General features: G+C 49.8%; 1 protein-coding gene and 1 non-coding gene across 2 annotated transcripts in view; both read left to right on the forward strand.

Annotated features, from left to right (window-relative positions):
* The window catches only part of Abr (ABR activator of RhoGEF and GTPase), a 198,174-nt gene that overhangs the window by 91,862 nt on the left and 83,081 nt on the right, over window positions 1-23,231 (forward strand). Inside the window, exon 3 of the mRNA XM_076869122.1 lies at window positions 12,428-12,612. Coding sequence (XP_076725237.1) covers window positions 12,428-12,612 — 185 coding nt within the window. The remainder of the gene's footprint in view (window positions 1-12,427; window positions 12,613-23,231) is intronic.
* Window positions 4,317-4,384, forward strand: Trnav-cac (transfer RNA valine (anticodon CAC)). The gene has a single exon. It is a non-coding gene; the product is annotated as a tRNA-Val (tRNA).

Below are 23,231 nucleotides of genomic sequence, written 5' to 3' on the forward strand. Positions count from 1 at the left end.
CACTGGTATTCCTCTTGGCTAATAGGAATTTCTGATGGATTAGATGTGGGTGTGTGTGTGAGAGAGAGGGCCCAGAGATGAGCCTGAGCAACTGGAAGAAGGAGGTTGCCACTAGCTGAGGTGGGTCAAGTCATGGTGGGGCAGGTCTAGGGTACCTTGGTTCGATGCATTACATTGGGATTCCTAGTAGATTTTGAACTTGAGCAGATGGTTGGATCATCATCAAGCCTGGGGTTCAGGAGAAAGATGTGGGCTGAATAAATATATATGTGAGGGTTGTCAGCAGGTAAGTGGTATTTTAAACCACAAGACTGGTTGAGACACTGAGAAGGTGAGAGAAGATAGGGAAGAAGCCCAAGCCCCAAGTCCTGGGGTGGCCCAGTGAAAAGGGCTAGGACCAGGACGACCCAACCCAGGGGGCTGAGCTGCAGCATTGGGCAAGGGGATGAACACCCACAGCATGGTATCCTGGCAGCCAGGTAAACCCAGTGTTTCTGGAAGGAGGAATGGGCCACCATCTTGAATGCTGCTGTGAGTTGCAGTTCAGTGAGGACTGAGAATTTTTCCTATTTGGACCTATGGGACTCTATGGGAGCTGCACCTCCCTTGTGGGTGTCAGGTGAATGGTGCTTGCCTGTTGCTTCACTGGGTTCTTGTCACTCCCCAGAGCACTGGGTCAAAGGGAGGGCCTATTCTGAGTATAGTGCATTTTTATTTCAGTCCAGTCACCAGCTTGCACTCCATAACATCCAGTCCAGGTGGTGGAGCTGTCCTTTACAGGTGCGACAGAAGATAATGACCTTACCATCATAGGTTCGATGGCAGTTTCTGTATTTCATACACCACCCCTGGTCCTGTCTCCCAAAGAGCATGGTCTGGCTCAGCTGAGTAGCAGCTGACTTTCTGCTGACCCGGGGTCCCTAGGCTCCCAAGTCTGCATCTCGTGAACAGACACCAGTCCGGTTGCAGGTCTGATCCTCCACAGGCATGTTCTTCCCTCCTCCCAGTCCACACCTGCCTAAACCTGAACTCAGAGTCTGTTCCCACTACCCTGGCCCATTGCATCTCAGTCATCTGAACCCAGAAGACCCCCTTCCTGGCTGTACTTTCTGTAACTCTCCCACATCCAGTCTTGTCTTTCTATTCTCACCACTACCACCCTTGACAACTTGTATGGGGACTGTGGGCTCCAGATCATCGCATATGCCTTGGTTGGCCTAATTTTCCTAAAGCTATCTTGCTGTTTTGGATTTAGTGACTCCCAGTTACCGACTTGCACACAGTATTCTGAACCCTCCAGTCTGACCCTCTGGACCTGTGCTTCACCCATATCAACCTACTCATCAGGACCCAGGAAAAGCCAGTGCAGTCCTGCCCCGGGTCTGCACGCTCAGACCCTTTAGGGAGCTGACTTCTTCCTCTTCTACATGCCACTTTTGGGGGGAAGGACACTAAGGATACTCAGGGTCACTCAACCACTGAGCTACATCCCCAATCCTTTTTTATTTTATTTCGAGACAGGATCTCACTAAGTTGTTGAGTCTGGTCTTGAACTTGCAACCCTCCTGCCTCAGTCTCCCAAGTCATTGGGATTATTCTTGGGGCCCTTTGAGAATAGTCCTCCCATTGTTTTTTCTACTGATATGTTTCCTACATAGTACAATTGTTAGTGGATATACCCTTGCATCAGACTACACATGTTTGATATGGTTTTTAATTTGGTAGCCACTAAACCTATGCCATTATTTCCCCATGTGTAACTGAGAATTATAATGGCACAACTTGCTTGATTCTTAAAAGCTAGAATGGGGGCTGGGGTTGTGGCTCAGCGGTAGAGCTCTCACCTAGCACGTGTGAAGCCCTGGGTTCGATCCTCAGCATCACATAAAAATAAATAAATAAAATAAAGGTATAAAAAAAAAAAAAGCTAGAATGCACCAGCCTTTTTGTTTGTTTGTTTTTTCTTTAATTTTGGTACAGGGGATTGAACTCAGGGGCACTCAACCACTGAGCCACATCCCCAGCCCTATTTTATATTTTATTTAGAGACAGGGTCTCACTGTATTGCTTAGTGCCTCGCTCTTACTGAGGCTGGCTTTGAACCCTTGATCCTCCTGCCTCAGCCTCCCAAGCAGCTGGGATTACATGCATGTGCCACCATGCCCCGCTGTAATGCACCAGTCTTAAGCATACAACTAAATGAACATTTGCATTGGTCTCTTTGTGTAACAAATGCCCAGATCAAGACATGGTGCATTGATCTGGGGCTGTAGCTATAGGAGAGTGGCAAAGTGCTTACCTAGCATATGCAAAGCCCTGGTTTCCATCCCCAGTACTGCAAGGAAAAGAGAGAGAGCGAGAGTCCATCACCCCAGCAAGCTCCCTCATGCTCCTCTGAGTCAACACTCCACTTCCCCACAGCCCAACTACAGCTGTGAACTTCCCTATCCTCCCTTTGTTTTGCCTGTTCTTGAACTTCATATAAAGGGAGTCCTCTCTATGTGCTGTCTTGTGGCTCTTTTGTTCACATGTTTGTAAGATTCATCCATCAGCTCTTGCCTTGTGGATGAAATGAAGCCGTGCACAGTCTAGTGCCCACACAGAGTCACAAATGACAGCCTGTGCACGTAGACCAGGGAGATCCTCAAGGGCAGGAGCTGCTCTCTGAAGACATATATATATTTTTTTTTGGTACTGGGGATTAAACACAGGGGTGCTTTACTACTGAGCCACATCACCAGCCCTTTTTATTTTTTATTTTGAGACAAGGTCTTGCTGGGTTGCTTAGGGCCTTTTTAAGTGGCTGAGACTAACCTTGAACTTGCTATCCTCCTGCCTCAGCTTCTTGTGTCTCTGTGCCCAGCTTCTCTGAAGACTTTTGATGCTGTTTTGGTGGGAATGATGGGTGAGGCCCAGGCTTCCCTAAGCTCTCCTCCCCTCCCCTGTTCCCATCATCCTTCTTAGACAGAAAATAAACGTGTCACCTAGCCTTTGTATCGCGCCTGCTGGGAGGACAGGACCATTTCAGACCTGCGATTTGACTTTGTCCTGCATCTGCAGATCCCTGGCCTGCCCAGGAAGAGTCTGGAAGGGGCCCAGACGCCCCTCAGTTTGTCAGGGATTGTGTCCTCAGCTCTGTCCATGAGTCATTGGTGTAAACAGATCGCTGTCCTGCATTTGGGCTTCTTCCTTTAGCACCTGACAGAGCTTAAGGGGGAAGGAATGAGAGCCAGTCAGTTGGATCAGCCTGCTTCCTGCAAGCCGGTTCTCTGCATTGCCTGAGAAGAGCAGGTTGAGGTCCCTGATAGAGTTCTGCCACTACTCGGCTCCTGTTCTGTCATCTGTCCAGCCTCAAGGACTCAGGCTTCCTTATGGGCTTGCAGTAGGTACCCCTGTCTTCACCTGTGGTCACGTATCTGGGTGACTCTCAGAAGATCTGGAAGTCCCAGGTTTTGCCTGCATTGTGACTCGACCCAGGAGCCTGCATCAGGAAGGCTTGCCTAGAGTTAGAGTGATTCAGCGCTCCTGGGGCAGGCAAGACCCTGGGGTGGTGGGCTGGTGGCTGGATCAGCAGACCCCTCTGATCCTGCCTAACCCCTAGCTCCGCTCAGGAGGCCCGCGGTGAGCTGGTCTGTGCCCACTTCCCCAGGGCGTCATCTCACCCTCCTGCTCGCTCAGTGTTCCAGCCATGCCCAGCTATTTATAGTCCCCTTAAGGGACCCTGCTGTTTCACACTTTGTGCCATTGCCAAGCCTCCTCCTGTTGCTTAGAACTCTGCTCCCGTCCCCCCACCCGCCTGCCAAGCACCCACACATCTTTCAAGGTTCAATTAATGATATTAATAATAGCAGCTAAGATTTATTGGGTGCTTACTATGTGCTAAGTGCTTTGCGTACATTTGCCACCCAATCAAACCCTCACCGTGGTCCTATGCTCCCATCCCTTTGTAGGTCCTCCTTTCACATTAATTTATTTAGCCAGTGTCTATTGGTAAGTGGCTGCCCTGTGCCAGGCCTGCTTCTGAGGTGCAGAGAGGCTGGCTGGGATGGGATGGAGCACGGACTGGAACTTGAGCTGTCTGGCCCCAGGGTCTTTGCTTTTAGCCACTGTGATAGACCAAAAACCATTTCTATCACATCTGTGGTGGTGTTGCCAAAGTCCTTCCAGCCATCCCCTCACCCCTGCTGCTTCCTGTTCCCCCTTCTCCGCTTCACTGTGCCTGTGACGTTTTATTGCTTATGGGATTGTGTACCTCTCCTGGGCTGTAAAGGAATCACTTAGAAATGTGTTTTTAAAGGTAGCCCAGGGCTGGGGAATATAGCTCAGTTGGTAGAGTGCTTGCCTCACATGCACAAGGCCCTGGGTTCAATCCCCAGCATCACAAAAAAAAAAAAAAAAAAAAAAGCAGCCCAAACTCCAATAACTCCAATATGTAGGGATTTATATTTCTCACTTAGCAAACAGTGAAGCAAGCTGTTTCTAGTGCAATCCACCAGCTCAATAATATCAGGAAAGTGTCTCTATTGCTTTAGACCTTTTCCTCATGGCAGCAATATGACCACTGTAGCTCTAGTCATCACATCTGAGTTCAAGGTAAGAAGCGCTCCTTTTGTGTATGTGGTGGTGCGGGGTACTGGAGATTGGAACTCAGGCACTTAACCACTGAGCCACCTCCCCAGCCCTATTTTGTATTTTATTTAGAGAAGGGTCTCACTGAGGTGCTTAGAGCCTCACTAAGTTTCTGAGGCAGGCGTTGAACTTGCAATCCTCCTGTCTCAGCCTCTGGACCTACGGGATTACAGGCTTGCACCACTATGCCGGCAAGAAGCCCTTCTTAATCATCAAAAGTAAAGGCCTTGGGCTGAAGTTGTGGCTCAGTGGTAGCACGCTTGCCTAGCATGCGTGGGGCACTGGATTCGATCCTCAACACCACATAAAATATAATAAAGACATTGGGTCCACCTATAATTAAAAAATAAATATATTTTTTTAAAAAGTAAAGGCCTTGTCAGAGGCCCCAGGATGCTTCACTTGGGTCTCACTGGCCAGAATGGCCACTACTTGTAGTAAAAGAGGCAGAGAAAGTAGGTATCTTACCTTGAACAGAGACCATTGCCACCTCATATAAAACCAAGGTAATGATACTTGGAAGGCTGAGGCAGGAGGATCCAAGTTCAAGGCCATCCTGGGCAACTTAGCGAGACCTTGTCTCAAAATAAAATTTAAAAAGGGCTAGAGAATCTAGCTCAGTGATAAAGCACGTTGCCTAGCATGCACAAGGCTCAGAGTCCAATCCCCCGTGCCACAAAGAATAAGAAATAAATAAGACCAAGGCAATGGGAGCGAGGAGGAGGAGGGGAAGGTGGATATTAGGTAGAAGACAAGCAGTGTGTTTTGGTGTCCTGGAGAGCAAAAACCACTCATTAATTTCCTCCAAATTCCCAGAATTCGAAGGCTCTATAATTGTTCATGTTGTAGCCTTCCGAGCTTTCTTTCGGGTACGTACAGACCTTTTTAGTTTTTTCCAAACATATAATACTGTATATTACTATTATTAATCTCGTTTTCCACTTAACAAGATAGTATACATCATCCATATAATTTATTTATTTATTTACAGTGCTGGAGATTGAACCCAGGGGCACTTGACCACTGAACTGCATCCCTAACCCTTTTTATTTATTTTTAATTTTGAAACAGAGTCCCACTGAGTTGCCCAGGCTGGCCTTGAACTTGTGATCCTCCTACCCCAACCTCCCAAGTCACTAGGATTCCAGGCGTATGCCACTATACCTGGCTATCATCCATATAGATTTTGTGTGGGTGGGGGGTGGGGGGTGTGTGTGGTGTGTGGGATTGAACCCAGGAACTCATGTGTGCCTACAAACCAAACTCTATTCCCAGCCCTATCCACATAATTTCTCTGGATTGATTTCCTTCCTTTCTTCCTTCCTTCCTTCCAGAGATTTAGCCCAGGGGGCACTTGACCACTGAACTACATCCCCAACCCTTTATATTTTTTATTTTGAGACAGAGTCTTGTTAAGTTGCTAGGGCCTCTAAATTGTTCCAACTTATGATCCTTCTGCCTCAGCTTCCGGAGCCACTAGGATCACAGGTGAGCGCTGCCTGGCCCAGCTTCCACCATTTTTCTTGGTGCATTATAGTTGTACGTTATGGTGAAATTCATTGTTACATATTCATACATGCACTCAATATAACAATATAATTTGGCCAGTATCATTCCCCAGCATCCCCCACCACCCGGTCCCTGTCCTCTAGTCTACTGATTTCCCTTTGATTTTCATGAGGTTTCCTCCACCTTTTCTTTCCTTTTACCTTTCCACATCCATCCATGTAATTTTATATATATATATATAAAATTACATATTTATATATAAATTATATATATATTATATATAATTATATATATAATTACATATATATATATATATATATATGAATGATGTAGATGGACACAATACCTTTATTTCTTTATTTTTATGTAGTGCCGAGGATCAAACCCATTGCCTCACACGTGCGAGGCAGGAGCTCTACCACTGAGCTGCAGCCCCAGCCCCACCTATGTGATTTTAAATGGCTGAATATTCGTCTATCTCAGGGACTACCTTAATTTTCTCAACCAATCCCCCTATAATGAGTCATTCCTGTTGTTTTTAATATCTCACAATCATAAGCAGTCCTGTGATTAATAACCTTGTGGTTTAATGTACATTTATAACTTGTGCGTTTATAACTAATGTCTTAGGACCCTTGGGTTATGCTGGGTTAAAACATGTTTGGATGACCACAGCTTTGATGCCAGCTACCAAATTAACTCTTGAAGAATTGTGTCAGTTGTACATATCCTCCAGGAATTTCTGAGTGAGTCTGTTCCTTGACAACTATAGGTATTATTATTTAATTTTTAATTTTTATTTTTTTCTGGTGCTGGGAATTGAATCCAGGTCCTCCCACATGCTGGACAAGTGCTCTACCAGCCCTTGTGGTTATATTGAAATCCTTGCCGTCTTTCTTTTTTCCTTCCCTCCTTCCCTCTTTCTTTCCTTCCTTCCTTCCTTCCTTCCTTCCTTCCTTTCTTTCTTCTCTCTTTCTCTCTCTTTCTTTCCCTTTCTTTCTTTCTTCTCTCTTTCTCTCTCTTTCTTTCTCTCTCTCTCTTTCTCTCTTTCTTTCTTCTCTCTCTTTCTTTCTCTCTTTCTCTCTCTCTCTCTCTTTCTCTCTCTTTCTCTCTTTCTCTCTTTCTTTCCTTTTTCCAGGGATGGAACCCAGCAGTGAGCTACCTCCCCAGCCCTTTATTTTTTATTTTGAGACAGGGCCTCGCTAAGTTGCTGAGGTTGGCCCTGACTCATGGTCCTGCTGCTTCAGCCTCCCAAGTCACTGGGAAACCCTTGTCAATTTGATAGGGAAATTACAACAAAAAAGAAAGAGGGGAAGTAGTTTGCATTTTCTTTGTTTACAAGAGAGGTTCACATTTTTAAAATTGTAGTTTTCTTTTTAATTTTCTGTTCATATCCCTTGCTCATTTAGAAAGTTGAGGTTTTCACTTTTCCCCTCACTGGTTTGTATAAGTGCTTTCTATACCCAGATATTGTTGTTTGAAAAACACAGGGAAAGTTGGTAGGAGAGAGTGCATCTGAGCAGAACTTAAAGGCTAAACTAAACAGGCTCTGAGAAGATGAACAAGGACTGAGTGGTATTCTAGGCGCTGGAATAGCACGTGCAAATTCCCAGGGGTGGAAAGAGTGCTAGTGTTTGGGGACTGTATTCATTACCTAGTGCTGCCAAAACAGATGACCACAAAATTGGTGACCTAAAACAACAGAAATTTATTCTCCACACTCTGGAGGCCAGATGTGCTCAGTCAAGGGGTGGGCAGCCCCCTCTCAAAGTTTCGGGGAGAATTCTTGCCTCTTCTGGCTTCTGACAGCTCCAGGTGTTCCTTGACCTGTGGCTGCTTCAATCCCATCTCCACGTGGCCTCCTCTGTGGTTTTTTGTTGTTGTTGTTGTTGTTTTGTTTTTTTAATTTTAATATTTATTTTTTAGTTTTCGGCAGACACAACATCTTTGTATGTGGTGCTGATGATCGAACCAGGGCCGCACGCACGCCAGGCGAGCGCGCTACCGCTTGAGCCACACCCCCAGCGACCTCTGTGCTTATATCACCTCCCCTTCTGCTTCTCTGAAGGACAAGGGGATGTTTGGTCCCCACCCTGTTAATCTAAAATGATCTCAAGACCCTGAACTTGATTATATCTAACAAGATCACATTCACAGGTACCAGGGGTTAAGATTTGGATGTCTATTTTGGGGGTGCCACTACTTAACCCACTCTAGGAACTCAGAAGTCTTATAGGGCAGGAGTATATGACCCTGTAAAGTAGAGGCAGGTGCCAACCAACGGGCCCTGAGTGGGGAGTTTAGGTCGTGCCTTTGAAGTGATGGGAGGACAGGTGAAGTTTGAACAGGGCAGAGCCGTGACCAGGTTTGCAGTCTGGCTGCTGCAGGGAGAGGGTTGGAATCATCCTCGTGACAGTGGGTAAGGCTGGGAAGGAGAAGGGCGAGTGGGATGCAGGAGATGAGCAGCAGGAAGGAGGAGGGACCCAGGGAGACTCCTAGGTTTCCTACTTGAGGGAATCTTGTGTCTTAACTTCAGGAAAAACTTGGGTTTGAGGTTCCTGAAGGGAAGGGGTCTAGGAAACCATCAGAGATGCATCTGCTGCCCAGATGGCTCCCTGGATTACAGGTGTGCACCACTGCACCTGGGTGGCGGCATATCCTGAACGGAAGTCCAATATTCAGGAATCGCCTAGATCTGAAGGGTACCATGAACTCTGATGAATGCGTCCACGGACTCCAAATTCCCCTCAGAACACAGAACAGTTCCACCAGCCCAGAAAGTTCCCGTGTGCCTACTCGAGTCAGTTCTGTCCCTGCTCCATCCCCAGAAGCAACCATCATTTTGATTTTTTTTTTTCAATCACAAGTTAATTCTGTCTATTCTAGGACTTCATATAACAAAATACAGGATGTACTCTTTTGTGTCTGGTTTCTTTGACTTAGCATAATGTCTGTGAGAGTCACTTATGTTGTCTTTCCTTTTCGTTGATGAGTGTCATTCTATATAAGGATCTATAAGAAACATCAATATCTTTAAAGGAGTTGGGGCAGTGAAAGATTTCACCACAGAGACTGAGAAGGAATCATGAAGGTAGTTGGGGAAAATTAAGTAACAGTGGTTTAAATCACATCAGCCTGTCCCCCGCTTGCCCCCACCTTCTTTCTCTCAAGTAAAAGCAGTCCAGAGGTAGAGCCTCCTGGAGCAGAGATTCCTATCCTGTTCAGCTATCTTCAATGCCGGCTTCTATCCTCAAGGTCATCTTATGGTTCCATGTGGCTGCTAGAGCTCCAGCCATCCCACTTGCTTTCCATATTGACAACAGAAAGGAGGAATAATGGGGGTATTGGGGAATGTATTTCTTTTAGCAGCCTTTCTCAAAGTCCTACACATATCCATCTCATGATGCAGACACTTGATCACATGCTCCACACCATTAGGAAAAGTAGTCTTTTAACTAGCCACTGGGCGCACTGCCATGCGGCTTCAAATACAGTGGGATTTCTGTTACCAAGAGGGAAACGATTGTGATGGTCAGCCACTTCATCTGCCTTTTCTTTCTTTGGAGACCCAGTGGCTAAGCTGCAGTCCACTTGGCATTCCCACCTGTGGCCTTGGTAGGCCGAAGCCTGTGCTTGGCAGGTTTCCTTCTTCTCCAGGACTCCGGCTTTCTTGAAGCAGTGGTTTCTCAATCTTCTTCTGATTTCTCTTTCCTGGCAGGAGTCTCCTGGGCTCTCGGAATTTTATGGTGGGTAGGAAGGGAAGAGGAATGATCTAGGAACGCTTGCAGAGAGCTCTCTGGACCTTGTCCCATCCCGCCTGCCCCCCGGTGCTGGCCCCCCACCCTTGGTCTCTCCTATTCCCCTTTGCTCCATCTCTCCTGCAGGGAGGGCCGAGGAGGATTCCTCTGGAGTGGGCTTCAGAGGGGAAGGATGGCTTGGAGGCAGTAGGCAGATCAGGGTTCAGGGTCTTTCTGTGTCCTTAGGTCAATGTCTCTGAGACTCAGTTACTTTCTCTGTGAATTGGGGAAATAAGACCCTCACAGAGCAGTGGTTTGGTTGAAAAGAGCAGGAGACCCCTGGTGTGGTCTGCTGGAATCTGAACTCTGGGCCCGGCCAGGGCCCGCGGAGGCTTACCTCCCCCAGCCTTGACGCCAGCCTGGAGCCTGGTGGAGGAGAGATGGAGGTCGACCTGATATCTCGAGTCCCTCCTGAGCTTGCCCAAGTGAGCAGCTCTCTCCAGACAGCCAGGCCCCTTGCAGTGCCAAGCTCTGCAGACTGGATGCTGCCTCTTTCATTCCTCCTGTCCCCGGAAATGCCAGAGTCTGCTCACCTCCCACCCGCCCATGCCTTGTGGCCCGCAGGGCAGTGGGCCTGTTTCCTGAATGTACGGCATCCACGTCTGAGCGTCTGAGTTATCATTAGGGCCCGTGGTTCTTCGCGTGCATGGCCTGTCTTGGGAAATAAACAGCCCGTGTTCCCTGACAGCTTAATAGGCCGTCAGCTTAGAGATCGGAGAGGACATCCGCAGCAGCAGGTGCAGTGAGCCTGGGGAAGCTCTCGGCTGCCAACAGGCCAGATTGGATTGAGTGTGGCCGTGGCTAGGCGCCCTGGTGACCCGTTGACACCATTCTTGGGCTGCTGGCTGCCCTGGGGCCGGTATGTTGTGACAGAGAAGGAGGAGCCAGAACCTTTTTGCAGAGAACTTGGCTTGCGAGGGCCCGGCTCAGACCTGAGACCTGAGACTGACGGTGCATTTCCTCTCATTCATTCTGGCCACCCACACTTGCCGAGAGCCTGCCATGGATTGGTCGTGAGTGCTGGGCACATAGCAATGGTTGAGACACCCAGTCCTGTCCCAGGGGCTCAGGGACAAACAAGCAGGATCAACAAGGACACCAGGATGCCAGGTGCTGTAAGTGTGAGCTGGTTTGCCAGGGAGGACGCAATGTCTGAGCAGATAATAGGACAGGCCCAGCCAGACCTCTCACCCCACTGGGCATGATCCCAAGATACAGGGCCACACCTCCCACCTAGAAGATGCTCAGGGACTATTTAACAAATGGATGTGGCTGCTGGGCAGTCCAGCATGAAGGAGAGACCACTGCTGACACTGAGGCTACTTGGGAGCCCAGGGGACAGACTGTGGTCTTTGCAGTCCCCCTATACACTACGGTGCCAGCTTCCGTTATTCTCCAAAGGTTTGTTCTCTTAGCCCCTGCCCGGTGATGGGTTAGAGAGGAGTCCCCTCATCTCCAGAAGGTGGCCTCAGCCTGAGGAGACCCATCACCAGCCAGCTGAAGGCAGCACTGCCTGGCCTTGTCCAGGACCCTCTATTCTGGGCTGATGGGATGTAAACAGGCAGAGGGGTAGTGGTTGGGGGAGTCAGAGGCCCTCACCTGCTGCAGGAGAGACCCCCCTGGGGGGTTGTGATGCAGGGGCCTCTCTGAGGCTGCTGCGGTAGCCCTTTCAGTGCCAAGCCCTGAGGGGCTGCCCTATCCCCTGATGGCCCAACCCTGGGTCCCCATGTGTGCGTGGGCTCTGGGGCTGGCAGCACTGAGGGGGTTAACGAGGCTCGGCTTTCTGTTGTGTTCCCTTCCCTCCTCCTCTGAAGGAAGCCTACATTGGAATTATAGACATAAGTGCCGGCTTTTGAGGACTCTGCTGCTCACCGTGTCCCTGCCAGGACTGGGCACAGCCCTCTCGCCCACGTCTGCCTGCCTTGGGCTCTGTCCTGCGCCCAGGGCCTGGGTTGGAGGGGTGAGGTCCCCCTTGAGCATACTTGCTCCACCCCTCCTCCCAAGCCTCCCTGGCCCCCCTGGAGGGATGGGACTCAGGGTACAAATGGTACCTAAGGAGGAGGGGCTGAGGAAGTGACATCGCTCGGCCCGCCCCCACTCCTTAGTCCCTATAAAAAGCAAAATGGTGACTCAGAGAGGAGAGTTGGAAGCGTCCTGCCTCCTGCTCCCACTGTTGATTTTTAGACGTGGAATTAGGCAGGAGGCAAAGGCAACAACAGCTCCAAATACGCGGCTGACATGCTATTAAGCGGGTGGCGACAGCAGAGCCGCTCCTCCCCGACTCCCAGCAGCCTGTGACCGAGCAGAGCCTGGTGCCTGCTGGCGCTTCCCCCTCCCCAGGCCCGGGCCCCCGCAGCCCCTGCCCCAGCCAGGTGTGCATGGTGCGGCCGGGGCCATGGCAGCCGGGGGCCGCCGCCGGCGCCCACTGCGCTACCAGTCCCTGGCAGCCCTCGTGGAGGACTCTCAGTGGCCTTTCCTGTTCCTTGTCTCAGACTTCAGCTACGGGGCCGACGACTACGACGCAGAGGGGCATGAGGAGCAGAAGGGGCCCCCCGAGGGCTCGGAGACCATGCCGTACATCGACGAGTCGCCCACCATGTCACCCCAGCTCAGCGCCCGCAGCCAGGGTGGCGGGGATGGCATCTCTCCCACCCCACCCGAGGGGCTGGCACCTGGGGTAGGTACACACCTGCTTTTCCTTTGGGGTTTGGGGAGGGGAGGCTTCTGGGGAGGGTGGTAGAGCATCCTGGGCCTCGCGGCCATGCTCTGCTTGGGACCAGACTGGGGGAGTATGGACCCCGTGTTCTGGGTGCTCCGGGCCTCTCATTCCATGGGGGGACGCTCTCTGGCTTCTGCTTTCCTCTCCCCCCACCTGCTGCTCTCTGCCACCCCTGCGCCTGTCTCCCCTCTAACATTGGCTTCCATACCTCCCAGACACCTGGTCCTCCTTCCTGTCTTTCCCTGGCAGTCTCTCTGCTTAGCAGGGTGGGGAGGAGGCTCCAGGAAGGACCAGACCCTTCTGTCTGCACCCAGGGTGGACAGTGGCTGCATAGATGGCCTGTGGGTCGTGGATGTCCAGATGCTGGCTCAGCCAAGCCAAGGCTGGCCTTGTGCTGACTGGGGGGTAGAAAGAGCTGCTTCTGTGGTCAGGCCTGACATGGAAGCCCCTCCAGCCCTGTGCTCTTCACTCAGGAAGGGCACAAACCCTTGTGGGTGACCACCTCTCCTCTTGTTAACAGAGGCAGGAGTTCTGCTCCCAAAAGAAGTGTTTTATAAGGAGTATTAAGCCTGTCCTCTAAGACAGGGCAGGGGGTAGGAATGTGTGAAGGGACACATAGTTGTAATTCATGCTGTTGCTGGTGACAGGGATAGACTCTGGGCCCTGCTTGCGTGTGTGCCTCTGAGACACAGGAGCCACAAGACAGAGATTCCTCAGGGCTCTTTTTCTGGAGTTTGGGAGAAGAATCAAAGCTGTTTCTCTTGGTGGCATGTGTGTGTTTGGGGTGAGCTGTAGGAGTGCCTGGTCCTGCTGGATTCAGGCTTGTCCAGCTATGTTTGTGGGAGTTCTTTTTCTTTTCTCTGAAGCCCCCAGAAGAGCAACGCTGAGAGACATGGTGTGATGCGTTTCTCTTCTCTGGGGCCTAGCACCCCCACTCCAGCTGGAGGCTGCCTGGACTCTACCATTCTGGAGAACCCCCTGCACAGGCTCTCACTCCCTCTTCACACACTGGGGTGGCTGTTATAGCCTTTGGCAACAAGGGCCTTGGCAACCAGCTTCCCACTTGGGGGAAGCCACACGGTTGCCATGGCAACAGAGGCCGAGGCAGAGCTCAGCGGCTGCCAGGCAGTACAAGTTTGGGAAGGGATGGCGGGGTGCAGGTGGGAGGCGGAGGGGGTGGGCAAAGGGTGTTGGTCAGCTTCAGGCTCCCCCCAGCTAGTGTTCTGGGGTGTTGTTCCTCCGTTATTCCTAAGGAGAGGTGATGGGTTAGAGATAGCCATCTTGGACAGGCAGGGACAGGATTTTGTACCCCATGGGGAAGAAGGAATTCTGGGACCTGGACCCCAAGCAAAGGGAAGGCAAGGAGAGAACTCTTGTTCCCCATCTCTGCCTTCCAGTCTCAGGTGACTGCAGGGCTCAGAGATGCCCAGGCAGAGTCATAGCTATGGACAGTTGCGGGGAGATGCCCTGTAGCACCTCAGCATAGGGCCAGGTCCTTGCCATACCCTTTCTGCTTTCCTCTCTGCCTCTCGTCTCCCGTTCCTTCCTGGTGTTCATCCCACCCAGGCAGTCCTATGTTAGATTCCCTGGTGAAAAGTACTGTCTGGCACTTTCTCTAGTAAAACAGCTCACACCCGTCATGGGGAGCTGCCCCTACCAGGTACTCTGAGGCTTGGGACCGTAACTTTACTTTGTGGCTGCCCGTTTTGTTTGGTGCTCATGAGGGGATAACCTAATTTAAGAACTTTGAAATGTAGAGTTGCTACAGAGTGACAATCCACTGAAGTGCGTGGGGCCTCTCATATTGATTTTGACATCTTTGACTAGAAGCCTCTACAAATAGGAGTAGGGAGCAATTTATCCAACTTGGGAATGGCAGGGAAAATTCCAGCCCCTGTGTTTCTGCCCTTTCCACTGTATCACTGGCCCCACCTAGTGGACACTGGGAGTATTGCTGTTCGTGTTGGGGTGTCTGTAGGGTGCCAGAATCTCTTCCTGAGTACTTGGGGGATGTTTTGGTTTAAAAAAAAAAAAGAAAGAAAAGAGAGTCAAGGTTTCTGCAACCTGGCTGATCTCATTTGGTCAGTCTTCCTGTTGGGAACTTGAGAACAGTGGGGTCTTAGAGCCAAATCAGATATTGAGATATCTGGCCTCTGGCAGAGGCTGGCAGCTAAGCCTTCTACACCCGAATAGCAGCCAGCTCTCTCCTGTAAACTAAAGGATTGGTCTTTGTGTTAGTCAGGGTACCTCAGAGAAATAGAAACTGTAAGGGGTGTGTGTGTGTGTGTGTGTGTGTACACATAAATATATATGAAGAGATTTACTAGAAGGAATTGACTCATGTGATTATGAAGACTGAGAAGTCCCAGTCTCTACAGTGGATTGCTTGAGACCCAGGAGAGTTAAAAATGTAGTTCTGATCCAAGTCCAGAGGCATAAGAACCTGGAGAGCCAACGGCAGAAATTCCAGTCTGAAAGCCAGTGGCCTTGACGTCCAAGAACAGCTGATGTTTCAATCCAGGTCCAATGGCCAGAAAAGACCAGTGCCCCAGCTCTAGCAGTCGAGTAGGAAGAGTTTCCTCTTACTCAGCTTTTTGTTCTACTTGGGTTTTCAGTGGATTGTATGAGGCCCACTCACACTGATGAGGGTAATTGGCTTTACCCAGTCTGCAGTTTTAAATATTAATCTCATCTAGAAATACTATCACAGACATACTCAGAATTTTGTTAAGACATATATCTAGGCACCCTGTGGTTCATTCAAGTTGACACATAAATTCAGCAATCACAGTCTTACTCTCAGCAGCCCAAAGAATGGAAAGAACTTAAGTTTTAGAAAGACGAAAATCTCTCTAGCTGTGAGACATTGCACCAGTGTCGTAATACCACTCAGCCTCAGTTTCTTCATCTCTAAATAGCACTGACTACCCCAAGGGCTGTTGAGAGGCTGGTCCAGGGCATTAGGCCTGGCTCACTGTGATGCTCAGTCCTTGGTGACTGAGGTCTGTGAGGCTTTTCTTATCGGCTTTTAGAGATGTGGGGAATCAGAAGCATTGCAAGGACCCCATCTAGTAAGCACATGCTGAACAAGAAATCTGCTTTTGCAGCCCACCTCCTTTCTGGGGTTGGGTCCCTCCTGCCACATGTGGTGGCCCCAGATGAAGCAGAACCTCTGGTGTTGACAGATACATATTCTCACTTCCCAACATGCCTTACTCTACTGCTCTCATCTTAGTTTGAGCCCACGGAGGTATGGAATGAACTCTAAAACCGAGCCCTTCAGATATTCCCCAGGCCTAGGCTGAGCAGAACATGCTGGCACAGGGTCAAGGTCACAGACCACCAATGGTTCAGTTTAAGTGGGATTGCCACGTTGCATACTGGGAAGGAGTAGTGCTGACTGTAGCTCAGCTGACAAGTGGGGGGGCTTAGGTTCCTCAGCCAGGACCACAGTCTTGCTCCCCATAGGCCATATACTCCTGTCTCCCCTCTAGGGGAGGTACAGTAAAAAAGGGACCACAGGCAAAGAGAAGACCCAGGTTCTGTCCCTCCTCTATCACTTTGTAGCTTTGTGACCTTAAGGAGGTTCTTCGCCCTCTCTGAGCTCCATCTGTGAAGATCCTAAGCATTTCCTCCCTCCTGACCTCAGACAGCAGTCACGAGTTTTCCATGAGATGGTGTTAGCAGAATGCTTTGTAAATTGTAAAGTCTGTTCATGGTTCAGACTCCAGCTGGCAGGAGACGCCACAGATAAGGATGGAGGTGAGTTGACACCATCACTGTTGTCCTTCTCCTCTTCCCCCATCTCTTCCTCATCATCATCACAGCTGCCGAGCTTGTTGTCTCATTTAAGGTCTATGATGGCCCAATGACGTATGTGCTCTCTCTCCATTTTACGGTGGAGGAAACTGAGTCTCAGAGAGGAGACATCATTGCCTGAGACCACACAGCCAGGGAGCTAGAGCTTTACTTAAGCTTGGGTCCTTGTGGTGCTGCAGTTGGAATGGTGCTGCCAGGTCCTGCTCAGATGCCCGCCCCTTCCCTGTGAAGCCTTTATAACTCACTGCTGGCCTCTTTGCTGTCTGGGGGGTGTACATAGTTACTTGTGGGATGCATCGGCTATTATGAGATTGGCAGCCCCAATCCCTGATCATCTCTGTGGGCCCCATCAATAGCTCAGGCACTTAGAGGTTCTTAAATGGTGCTTGGAATTGAACCATGTAGTTCTGGGTGACCAAGGAAGAGGAAGCGGGGAGGGTAAGGGCAGTCTTAGGACAAAGCTGGGAAGAATCACTGCCTTCTCCCTACTTCCCCAGTCCCCTACTGAGGGCTTAGGGGGTTGGAGTTGCAAAGCAAACAGGTTGTTTCCAAGTGAATGGGGGAGCCAGATGGAGAGCGGCAGCTTCTGAGCTTGCACCCCACTCTCCTGCCTTCATGTTCTGTCCCAGGCCTGGTGAGGAGGCTAAGGGATGGCCACGGTGGAGGCAGACATGCTGTCAGCTCGCCTGCCTCCTTGACTGGGTAACCTTGCTCCCCATTTCTCCCCTGCTATAAAGAAGAGGTTACTAACTGGCTCCCACGTGCCGGGTGCTCTGCTCTTCATTGCTACCCAACACCTTCAGCCTCTGGGAGAGTTCCACTGTTTTATCCGTGAACAAATTCAAGGGCAGGGTGGGAAGAAGCTAAGTCGGAAGTAGGCAGATAACACGCTTGAGTTTTGATCCTCGGTCCCCTTCCTAGATCGCTCTCCCTGTCCTCTCCAGGCCACCCCTTACTGCTTTTTCCACCTGGCTCTGCCTTGACCACCCCTCCATGATGGACCCACCTGGCTGCCCAGCTGATCCTGGTGGCTCTCGCATCCTGTCTGGACCCTTCCCTGCTACTGTGCTGGGGTCCTAGTTCATCAATGTATTTCGCATCCGCCAATCAGGCTACTTAGAAAGCAGCAATTATCCAGGTACTGTAGATAAGAGGATGGGTCCAACAAGATGCGTTGTCTGCCCTTGAGGTCCTGAAATCTTTGGAGAGAGAGAGAGAGAGACAGGATGTGATGAACCCAAATAATCACGCCAACATGGTGTTAAATTGCCCCCTGAAACAAGTGTCCTGAAAGCCTGGGGTGTTGAGCCACCCAGAGGTGAGACACCTGGGGGCAGAAGCTGGACCACCCAGGTGCACAAGGGCGACAGGGAATCAGCAGGCTCTTACCCCAGAGACTGTTTTCTGTCATTGTGACCTGGCTTCTCCACTCGTCGGTGCTAACAGGGGCAGAGTGTTTTTCTTTCACGTGGAAGATGTTCTTGTTGACCTCCTGCCCAGCATGGTGATGGGCCATTAGCCTCCATCTGGAGGGACACAGGGAGCCCTCACCCTCTGGCCTGTGTGGCGGAAAGAAGAGAAAAAATGCAAATACTTCCATGGCATTTTCTTTTTTTATTTTTTAAATATTTTTTTTAGTTGTCATTGGACCTTTATTTAATTTATTTGTACGTGGTGCTGAGAATCAAACCCAGTGCCTCACACACGCTAGGCGAGCGCTCTACCACTGAGCCACAACCCCAGCCCACCCCTCGCCATGGCACTTTCTAATTGCCGGGCACTGCTGTCGGGCTTCGTAACTATGAGCTCATTTGGTCCTCAGCACCAGCTTGTGAGGTGGGCACCATTCTCGCTCCTTTTACGTACGTGGAAACTAGGGTGCAGTGAGGCTACACAGCCTCATCAGGGTTGGGGTACTGGTAACCACCCCGCTCTGGGTCTTCTCCAGAACGTGAGCCCAAGCGCCCTTGTTTTACCTCTATCTGGCCATGTGACTTTTGGCAGCGCATTGAGACTCAGTCCCCTCAGCTGTCAATGGAATTAAACACCTCCTGGAGAGCTAGCTGAGGTTGAACCCCACCTGAGATGTGAACCCCAGCTCTCTCATGGGCTTCTAGCTCTGGCTACCCTTGGTCCTTCCCTGTTCTGTTCTGGCCCCATCAAGGATGGCTCAGCTCTCCGCAGTATTCTTGCTGGGCGAAAGCCCTTTGGGGGAGTGTCACCCTAGGGAACTCAAGGGAAAGAGAGAGACACCAAGAAAAGAGCCCAGTGTCTGGGAAGGGGGTGGTTGTCGTCAGCTTTTTTTTTTTTTTCCCCCCTGCCTCTGTGACCAAAAGACCTGACAAGAACATTTTAGAGAAGGAAAAGTTTCTTTGGCGCTTGCAGTTCCAGATGTCCCAGTCCATAGCTGACTCCATGGCTCTGGTCCCAAGATGAGGCAGATTATCAAGGTAGAAGAGTATGAAGGAGGCCTGCACGGTAGTGCACCCCTGTGATCCCAGCTGCTCTGGAGGCTGAGGCAGGAGGATCGGGAGTTCAGAGCCAGCCTCAGCAAATTAGCGGGGCCTTAGCAATTTGGCGAGACACTGTCTGTGAATAAAATATAGAAAGAGCTGGGGATGTGGCTCAGTGGTTAAGCGCCCCTGGATTCAATCCTGGTGCCAAAAAAGAAAAAGAAAAGAAAGAAAGAGTATGAAGGAGGAAAAACAGCTCAGGACATTACAATCAGGAAGCCAGAGAGCTCTGCTCATCAGGGATAAAATATATTCCCTAAAGGCACACCTGCCAGGGGCACCCCTCCTCCAGCCACACCTTTCCTGCCTATAGTTACCACTCAGTTAATCCATTCAAGTGCATTTTGCACTGAGTTGGTTAAGCTCTTACCTTATTTCACCTGAACTTTTGGGAGACACCTTAGATCCAGACCATAACAAGGGTTTAGACTTGATCTGAGCCATTTCCCACTTCGACAGCATGTGCCCTCCCTCTCTCCCCTCTCAGTATCTGTGCCCGAGGAGGAAAGGCAGAGCCAGGAAACAGAGAATGAGGGGCTCTGCTCACTGGGTTTGGCCCTGCAAATGTTCACCCGACTCCTTCCTCAGAGCCCGGCTTCTGGTTCTGAAGTGCATCTCAAGCAGGGGTTATAATCTGGAAAAGGCCAGACAATCCTTTGTTATGCGGTGACGTCCCTGACCTCTCCCCACTCAATGCCAGTAGCATCCTCAAGTTAAGTTGTAACATTCAAAAATGTATCCAGGGCCAGACACAATGGCACACACCTATAATTCCACTGACTTGGGAGGGAGGCTGAGACAGTAGGATTGCAACTTTGAGGCCAGCTTCAACGATTTAGTGAGACCCTGTCTAAAAATAAAAATGAAAACTGAGTAACACATACCTGTAATCCTAGCAGCTTGTGAGGCTGAGGCAGGAGGATCGTGAGTTCAAAGCCAGCCTCAGCCACTTAGGGTCTCAGTGTGTTGCTTACAGCCTTGCTATCTCTAAATAAAATGTAAAAAGGGCTTGGGTTGTGGCTCAGAGGTTAAGTGCCCCTGGGTTCAATCACCAATACCAAAAAATAAAAAAATAAATGGACTGGAGATGCAGCTCAATGGTAGAATACCCCTGAGTTCAATCCCTAGTCCATAAATAAATAAATAAGATTTAAAAATTCAAAATGAGTGGGAATGTAGCTCTGTGGTAGAGCACCCTTGGGTTCACTCCCAGAACAAAACAAACAAACAAATAAACAAACAAAATTCGGAAGAAGAAGGAGGTATCCAGACATTGCCAAATTCCTCCGGGAGGATCAAAATCACCACTGACTCAGAACTGTGGCTCTAAAAGGAGGTTAGAAAGCCAAGTGTCTAGAATAGCTGTTCAGGGCAGGGGCTCCCCACTACTCCGACCCTCACTGCTGGCCCAGGACATTTGGCATTTACTAAATGGAAAAAGATAGTTCTGAGAAAAGAGTTAAGTGAATGGAAATGGCCCCACAGGGCTCACGGGGCAAGGTGAGGGGCCACTAGGGAAGATAGACCCAAGTGTTCAGGTTGGGTAAATGGTATCTATGAACCCAGTTATGTGATATAGGATCCCAGGGCCACTCCCTGCCCCCGCCTAGCAGGGGTGTGTGTCAGTGAGTGGCTGGGGCTGGGATGGGGAGACTGCTGATTGCATGTCCCTCCAAACTGGCATTTGAATGAGGCGGACACTACCCAATTAAAATAAAAGTATCTTGGGTTGCCCTGGAGGACAGGATGAGAATAGAGTTACTGGGAGGCAAGAGCTGAGTACATTAACACCTCGAACTAGGTTTTCAGCTGCTGGAACTGTCCAGCAACAAGATAAGTAATGAGCTTCCTGTCCTTGGAAGGATTCAAGCAGAGGCTGGGGACTGAAGGTAGAGAGGAGATTCCTTCATTGTTAGTGGATTTTTATTATTTTATTTTATTTTTAGTTGTAGATGGATACAATACCTTTATTTATTTATTTTTTTATGTGGTCCTGTGGATCCAACCTAGTGCCTCACACAGGCTAAGCGAGTGCTCTACCACTGAGCCACAACCCTAGCTCCTTTTATTTTATGTTTTTGGTACCAGGGATTGAACCCAGGGGTGCTTAACCACTGAGCCACATCCCCGGCCCTTTTTTATTTTTTATTCTGAGACAAGGTCCCGCTAAGTTGCTGAGGCTGGGCTCAAAACTGCAATCCTCCTGCTTCAGCCTCCCAAGTTGCTGGGATTACAAAAGTGTGCTGTCACCATGCCATGTCTTTCGAGTTCCCTTTAGCCCTAGGATCCCACTTTATATGACTGTTCCATGAGAGCCATCGTCTAACCTGAGCCCCTTGATTTAGCTTCGTGGGCAACCCCTCGCCTTGCCCTGTAGGCCTCCTGGTGTTGCTTCCACTCACTAAGAGTTTCTGAGCACCCGCCTTTTTGAGGTGGCAGTATTGGGGCTTGCACCCAGGGGCACTTTACCACTGAGCTACATCTCACCAGCCCTTTAATTTTAATTTTATTAATTTTTTTTTGAGACAGGACCTCATTAAGTTGCTGAGACTCTCCTTGAACTTGCCATCCCTGTGCCTCCGCCTCCTGAGTTACTGGGAATAGAGGTGTGTACTGGCTCCAGCACCCACTTTTTACAAGATACTGTTTTGGGTGCTGTGAGGAATTAATATGAACAAGGGATTCACACATACAAAACAAAAACAAAAAACCAAACTCCTATATTTCTTTGTTAACTCCTTTTATTTTTCCTTTTGTTCTTTCTTTTTTTTTTTTTGAAGTGCTGGATATTGAACTCAGGTCTGTGTGTAGGCTAAGCACATGCTCTATCACCGAGCTACACCCCTAGCCCCAGATTCCTTTATTTCCAGGTCCTCTGAGCAAACAGCCTTGAGAGATGTAAATACCCAAAGGGAGGGAGGGAGGGGACCTTGCAGAAGGTAGCCTTGAGGGTGGGTCATGCTCTGCTGGGGCACTGGTCCAGAAGAACATGCTAGGTAAGGGAGCTGTGTACCTTCTGGAATGTGGGAAAGCCATTGGAGGTTTAGGAAAAGGAGAATGATCTGGTTTGGGGTGTGTGGGGGCACTGGGTTCATTGGAACACTTAAGAGGTGAGTCTGTGGGTGGGCTAGGACCCCCTCTTCTGTATTTCTTCAACACACAGCACCTTCCAAAGAAGAGGGGGAACAGCTGGAGCTAGCTGAGGGCTTACCACACTCCCAGCACCACCCCGTGTGCACCAGACCCTACAAGATCCCTAGGATTGGTGCTATGATTATCCCCACTTAACCCATAAGGATGTCTTGCCCAGGGTTACAGAGCTGGCAGGGGGTTTGTTTTGGTTTGATTTCTGTTTTGTTTTTTTTTTTTTTTGTACTGGGGATTTAACCTAGGGGTGCTTTACCTCTGAGTCACATCCCCAGCCCTTTTTATATATATTTTTTTGTTTTGAAACAGGGTCTCATTAAATTGCTTAGGGCCTTGCCAACTTGTTGAGGCTGGCCTCAAACTTGTGATCCTCCTGCCTCAGCCTCCTGAGTTGCTGAGATTATACTGACACAATGTTCTATAACAGAGAAAGGGAAGGCAGAGGAGGGAACAAGGTTAGGAGGATAGTGACTCTGGTGCTATCTGCAGCTGTAGTGACTCTCCCTGCCTGGCACTGGCCTCTGGGGGCAGTTTTCATTGACCCAAGATCTACTGAACTCCAAAAGTTTGGAGTGGGGCTTGAGCTTCTGCCAAGAAAGCACGGAGAGCCGGGCACAGGCCAGGAGGAGGGAGAAAGTGCTTCAGGCCAAGAGAACTGCAACCAGTGGAGCCCGGAGGTGGGAATGTGCCTGGCCCTTCCAGAGGTTCTTGTCTGGAGTGTGACGGGGCTGAGTCATCAGCCAGGCCCCGCTGCCCTTGTTTGGGCTGATTTAGTGGCTTCCTGCTGGGCACAGAGTGAACACTGTTTTAGAAAGAGAAATCTGATGTCAGCCAGAGGGAGGCATTAAAGAATGGTCATGTCACTCCCTGCTAAAAACCCTCCCATGCCTTCCCTTTGTCTGTCAGGTGAAATCCAGACCCTGATTCATCTGACCACTTGACCCCTGCCTGTACCTCTGCAGCCTCTTAGCGACCAGTCCCCTACTGGAATGTCAACTCCATGAGGGGTTTGTCCGTTTTGTAACAAAACTTTTGCTCCTTGTAGTTCTCAGGGCTTAGAACATAGTAGGTACTCAGTAAATACTGTGTGAATGAGTC

This window comes from Callospermophilus lateralis, chromosome 11 (genome assembly GCF_048772815.1).
Source record: "Callospermophilus lateralis isolate mCalLat2 chromosome 11, mCalLat2.hap1, whole genome shotgun sequence".
Classification (NCBI taxonomy): Eukaryota; Metazoa; Chordata; class Mammalia; order Rodentia; family Sciuridae; genus Callospermophilus; species Callospermophilus lateralis.